Source organism: Pyrus communis, chromosome 13 (genome assembly GCF_041283825.1).
Source record: "Pyrus communis isolate YQ-2024b chromosome 13, ASM4128382v1, whole genome shotgun sequence".
NCBI lineage: Eukaryota > Viridiplantae > Streptophyta > Magnoliopsida > Rosales > Rosaceae > Pyrus > Pyrus communis.
In genome coordinates, this window is record NC_142577.1 from 19,067,527 (window position 1) to 19,073,268 (window position 5,742).

Here is a 5,742-nt window from a genome sequence, read left to right on the forward strand (position 1 = left end):
GGATCATCAGGTCGTTGAAATCCAAAAGCCCTCATCTACCACTCAGGCGACAGTTGGCAGAAAATTTGAATCTGTAGCAGCGAGCCCATGATAGCAGAATTTGTCGACCCACTCGCCCAATTCGCACGCCAGACCAAAAAAAAAAAAACACGTAGCTGATGTCATGCTAACATCAGCCTTGCCCGTTGATGCAAGCTTGTGTTGTACCACCAATTGCTCTCCACAAAATGGACCGATGAAAGTGAGTTTTTGGGACTAAAGGGCAATTTGGCAGCCCTTGCACTGCCTTTTGGGTAATAGCTGGATTGCTATAAGCCTACGCTTGGACATCTGAAGTCGATCTTTACATATAAAACTATTCGAACAAAGAGGAGGATTATCAAACTAGATCTAATGCAAGATTATAGTTTGTTTAACTATCAACAAAAAATACATTTTTCAGCAAACATGTAGCTGTTGAGAATGAATCTCACATTGATACTCCCCATATTGCCAATTGATTTTATGGTGGAATCCTAACTTTTTTCATGGTATCAGGGCAAGTTATCCCACTTGTGAAGCCAAACGGCCACACGCGCCCCACGCCATCCAGGATGTGTTGTTCACGTGTTAGGCTTGAAAATTTGCCACACGTGAGGGGGCGTGTTGAGAATAAATCCCAAATTGATGAGAGGAGAGACCTTACTTGGACTTATAAGTAAGTTGAATTACTTCCCATATTACCAATTGATTTTATAGTGAAATCCTAACTTTCTTTAACTCACATTACCATGATCTTACAAGCAACGCTAGACAAGTGAAAATACTAGCTAGAACCTCAAAGCTAATTTTCAAATAGAATGTCACAAAAGAAAGAAAGAAAAAAAAAAAAAAAAAACTAAATAGCTAAGTGCTAGTGAAGGGCTACAACTAATGTCCTTCATTATCATTTATAATTTCTTACACATTTTACGTACGGTGGGTATGGGGTTGAAGTTAAATACTTCCTGTTTGGGGGGAGATAATTGATCCGTTAATGGTGAGAGTTATGATGAGTGCGCCTGCCATAGCACGCCCTCTAAATCTTTTGAAGCAAAGAGAATGTTATGATGGTTTCCAGTGCACGCTCCTCTCTCTCTGCTCCTCTCTTCTTCTCTCTTCAATTCCAACCAAGATTTGCACACATTCTTGAAGGAAATAAAATAACCAGAATTTTCGCTTGTTGTCACCTCCTCCATCATCATCTTTTATCCTTATCCCCTCTTTCTTCCCTCCTCCAATACCCATTTTTTTCTTTTCTTAAAATAATGTCATCACACATTTATAAGTAAAATCAATTAGTTAAGACAGTCCGTCTTGTTACAAATGAACTCAAAGTTTTTGAATATAAATTGGGATGTTTAGAATACCATTTGGGTGCAAAATAAAAGGGAAAATTTGAAATAGATCCAATTTTATAGACTACCTTTTAAAATAGGTTCAATTTTTAGTGACTTTTGACTTTTGAAATAGGTCCAATTTTTAATTACTTTGGACCTATTTCAAAAAACCCCATAAAAAAATTAATATCATCATTATCATACATACATACATGCAATGACGACCATGACGTCATTAACATGTGCATATATAACAGTGTCAGTATGTTAGCAACATGTCAAAGCACATTGAGTAGTTTCAAGGAACAACTCGCATGCCAATCTCAAGAAATGATAAGAAGATTCTTTCACATGTAGTACTCTTTGTTACCATCTGTTTTTTTGCATAATGTTTATAATATTAGTATAAAAATTGACATTAAACTGTACAATAGCAGATAATGTTTAAGTAATCTCTTTAGTATTTTTCAAAAAAAAATTGATGATACTGTTTTACGACAAGATATTAAACCCATGCAACAAAAATCTAAATTAGTCCCATTTTTCCATTACTTTCCGAATTCCAATGAAGATATCTTGAGGCTGCATGCTTTTGTGTCTGTTCTTAAGCACAACCACTTCAACATTTCCCTTCTTCTTTTTTCTTTTTCTTTTTTTAATATTTTTTGGCCATCATTTCTCTAGTTTTTAATCCAACCCTAAATCATGGTACCCTTCGATTTGGCTGCCATCTTTTTCCTTCTTATATTCTGAGAACCCTCCTCACTTCTACATCACTTACCTCCCTCCCTCCCTCCCTCCCTACACACACTCAGAGACACTTGTCCTGTTTGGTGAAGTATTTTTGGATAGCCAGGTCAGAAAAATGGGTGATATTTCGTATTCCAATGGAACCAACAACGGGAATGGGAATGGGAATGTGCATGTGAATGGAAATGGAGTGAATGGCAAGGGCCATTCAGTGCTGAATGGATACAGGAAGAGCTGTTGGTATGAGGAAGAAATTGAAGAAAATTTGAGATGGAGCTTTGCTCTTAATAGGTGCATATTAACTGTCACTATCTTTTACCATCTGCTGTCAACTCAATTTTCAAACATGTTTTCAGTTCTTTTTGGGCGCTGTAACTTTTTTACTACAATGTTTTTTTGTTTTTTTTATTCGATGATTTCTCATTTCATCTAATTATACAGTTAATTACATATGTCAATCTCATGTGCTATCAAATTCTGACTTCGTGGTTTTTCATTTTGATTGTAAATTTATGAGAATGTCCATAGACAAAATCATTAGGAAATTTTCACCATTTCTTCTAAAGTCTTCGTCGTCCCCTTTGAGTTTTTTACGTAGATATGGTAATACCTTTTCTGACTTATTTTATAATCTTAGTGTCAAAATTCCTACGTCAGAAAAATAAAAGAATTCCTAAAAGTGAAACACCCTCCTTACCCCCAAATATCATGGTCATGAAAAGGTCAGACAAGACATAATAGTGTTAGAATAGTGTTGGTGTTCCAACCATAAAGTTTGGTGTCTTGATTTCTTTAATTAATTAATTTTGCTTGCAGTATATTGCATACAGGAGCAACGCCCTTTCAAGACATTGCATTGCTGGACACAAAGCCATTTGGAAAGGTTTTGATCAATCCTACTATTTAATTAAGTAAAGTAATCAATTATGACAAACTGCAGCAAATGACTAATTAATTCAATTTTCCCTTATGTATTTGGCAGGCTTTAGTAATTGATGGAAAGCTTCAAAGCGCTGAGACGGATGAATTTATCTACCACGAATGTCTTGTCCACCCATCACTTCTCCATCATTCAAAGTACTTAAACTCTCTTTTCCATATTAAAAAAATTTCTCTCGTACTGCGACGAGGTTTATATATATGTGTATACAACTATACATTGGATGTTAAGGGCAATGTTGTTAATAACTCTGTAATTAATGTCAAGTTCAGTCCAAAGAGCATCTTCATCATGGGAGGAGGTGAAGGCTCAACTGCAAGAGAACTTCTGAGGCACAGGACTGTGGAGAAGGTTGTCATGTGTGACATTGATGAGGTATATTTCCCTCTATAAGTCACACTTTGTCTAGTTTTTGAGCTGCTTTCACCAAAAGCTACTTTTCATTTGTCTCTTGTTATTTGAAAAAGACAAAAATGAGAATTAGTCGTGGAAGTAAAAAAAAAACAAAACAGAAAGGGGGAAATTTTCAATTTTTCCAAATCACTGTTTTGGATTTTAACTGGCTTACAAGTTACAACACACTACACATAATATAAAAATTTTCACTACAAGCTGCAATACTAATGCAGGAGGTGGTAGAGTTCTGCAAGTCATATTTGACTGTAAACAGTGAAGCTTTCTGTGATCCAAGACTGGAGCTCATCATCAATGATGCCAGGTTATTATTACATATATATGTTTGTGTGTGTGTCTCAATGATGCCGGGTTTATAACTTTATCGATATAGCATCCAACAATTGTTAAAGGACAAACATCGTGTGCAGAGAATTATGTGCGTGTATATATATTAATATTTACATACTGCTTTCACTATTTTTTTAAATTCTGATATAGTTGTCACTAATTATTGTGTGTTGCAGGGCTGAGCTAGAACACAGAGAAGAGCAGTACGATGTGATCATTGGTGACCTAGCAGACCCAATAGAAGGAGGCCCATGTTATAAACTCTACACCAAATCCTTCTATGAGTTTACCGTCAAACCAAGACTCACCAAAGAAGGCATTTTTGTCACACAGGTATCTTAACCATACTTAGGCGTGCAATCACCCACAAAAACAGAACCCTAATGACAGAATTAACCAATTCTCTTTTCTTTTTTTCTTTTTTCTTTTTTATACATGCAGGCAGGTCCTGCTGGAATTTTCAGCCACACAGAAGTATTCTCCTGCATTTACAATACTTTGAGGCAGGTCTTCAAATGTAAGTGGAACTTGATTAAGAAAATGATTTATCTCTAGTGTTTTTTTAATTTTTTTAATGCGAAGTAGACAAAAAATAAAAAAATAAAAAATGAAAAATAAAAAATAAAAAACTGATTGCATTGCTAATCATATCTCTAATAAAGGTGGACCTAATCGTTGTATGCGAGACTCACTTGTATTAGTGAGGTGGTCAGTTTTGTGTCTTGTCTTTTTAACTCTGCCCTTATTACTTCTTTGTATATCTGCAGATGTTGTGCCTTATTCAGCTCATATTCCTTCTTATGCTGATACTTGGGGATGGATCCTGGTACAAAATCTAGCACCACATACGAAAATCATTGTTCTTAATTAATTACTTGTATAAGTGACACCATTTTGTATTTTTAATCGACATTAAGGAGGCTTAGTAATTGTATAAAATAACAGGCTTCAGATACCCCTTTTGAGCTTAGTGCCGAGGAACTAGACCTCAGAATTAAACAAAGGATCACAGGGGAGAACAGATACCTAGATGGAAAAACATTTTCATCAGCTTCTACCTTGAGCAAAGCTGTTCGGAAATCGTAAGTTGGGTGCCTAATATGTTGATTTTCCTCTTGATTAAGCAGCTACTTATTTAAGCCAGGTTTATGGGTTGTTGGCAGGATGGTCAATGAAACTCATGTGTATACAGAAGGAACGGCAAGGTTTATATATGGCCATGGCCATGGGAGTGCCTACAAACTCAATTAAGCTTCAAGAAATGGAAGAGTGAAGAACCACTACCAAAAGCTAGCACTTTGAAACATGAGAGTGCTGGACCAAAAAACACAAGAAACATGAGAGTGCAAGTAGAAGACAATCTTGTGTCTTTTTTTTCCAGCTGTATTTCCTTCTTCTTTCTTTTTTGTGTAGTAACTTATAAAAACTATGATATAAATCTTTGTTTGTGCCTTTCTTGAGATGTCTATGAAGTATGGGAATTTATATGAATATGAAAATGGTGATGCAACTACTTTATAAGACTAAATTAAAACTTCATAGGATAAGCGGTTTTTTTATCTTTAAACTTTATCAATTTATCAATTTGAAGAACAATGTTCTCTTGTCAGACTGTATATGCATAATAATTTATATAATTTTATAAAACATTTCCAGATTCACAATTTGACAAGAAAACTACTCAGGTACTACTTTGTTTTAGATTAAAACTTCTCATGCAGTTATATAATCTGCCATGAGACCATTTTACACTAGAAACGTTTACATGATTCCAAAATTTACCTAGGAAATAAAATTCAAAAACCTTCGGCTGATTTTGTGCTCAATTTAGAAATCCAAATTAGGCGTGCAGCCCATTTGTGTTTTCTAGGGTTCTGAGAAGCCCATTTGTCTAAGGCTACGTAACCCAATTATGTGTTAACTTGATGCGGTAAAACTCAATCCCAAACT

General features: G+C 35.3%; 1 protein-coding gene across 1 annotated transcript; it reads left to right on the forward strand.

Annotated features, from left to right (window-relative positions):
• The first annotated feature begins 1,643 nt into the window (after positions 1 to 1,643).
• Positions 1,644 to 5,244, forward strand: LOC137738280 (thermospermine synthase ACL5). The gene is made up of 10 exons (XM_068477908.2): positions 1,644 to 2,399; positions 2,925 to 2,991; positions 3,091 to 3,185; positions 3,321 to 3,423; positions 3,678 to 3,766; positions 3,969 to 4,125; positions 4,234 to 4,309; positions 4,560 to 4,618; positions 4,738 to 4,874; positions 4,956 to 5,244. Exons 1-10 carry the CDS (start codon positions 2,224 to 2,226, stop codon positions 5,041 to 5,043), a joined length of 1,047 nt encoding a protein of 348 aa, XP_068334009.1. The 5' UTR covers positions 1,644 to 2,223; the 3' UTR covers positions 5,044 to 5,244.
• Positions 5,245 to 5,742: the final 498 nt, after the last annotated feature.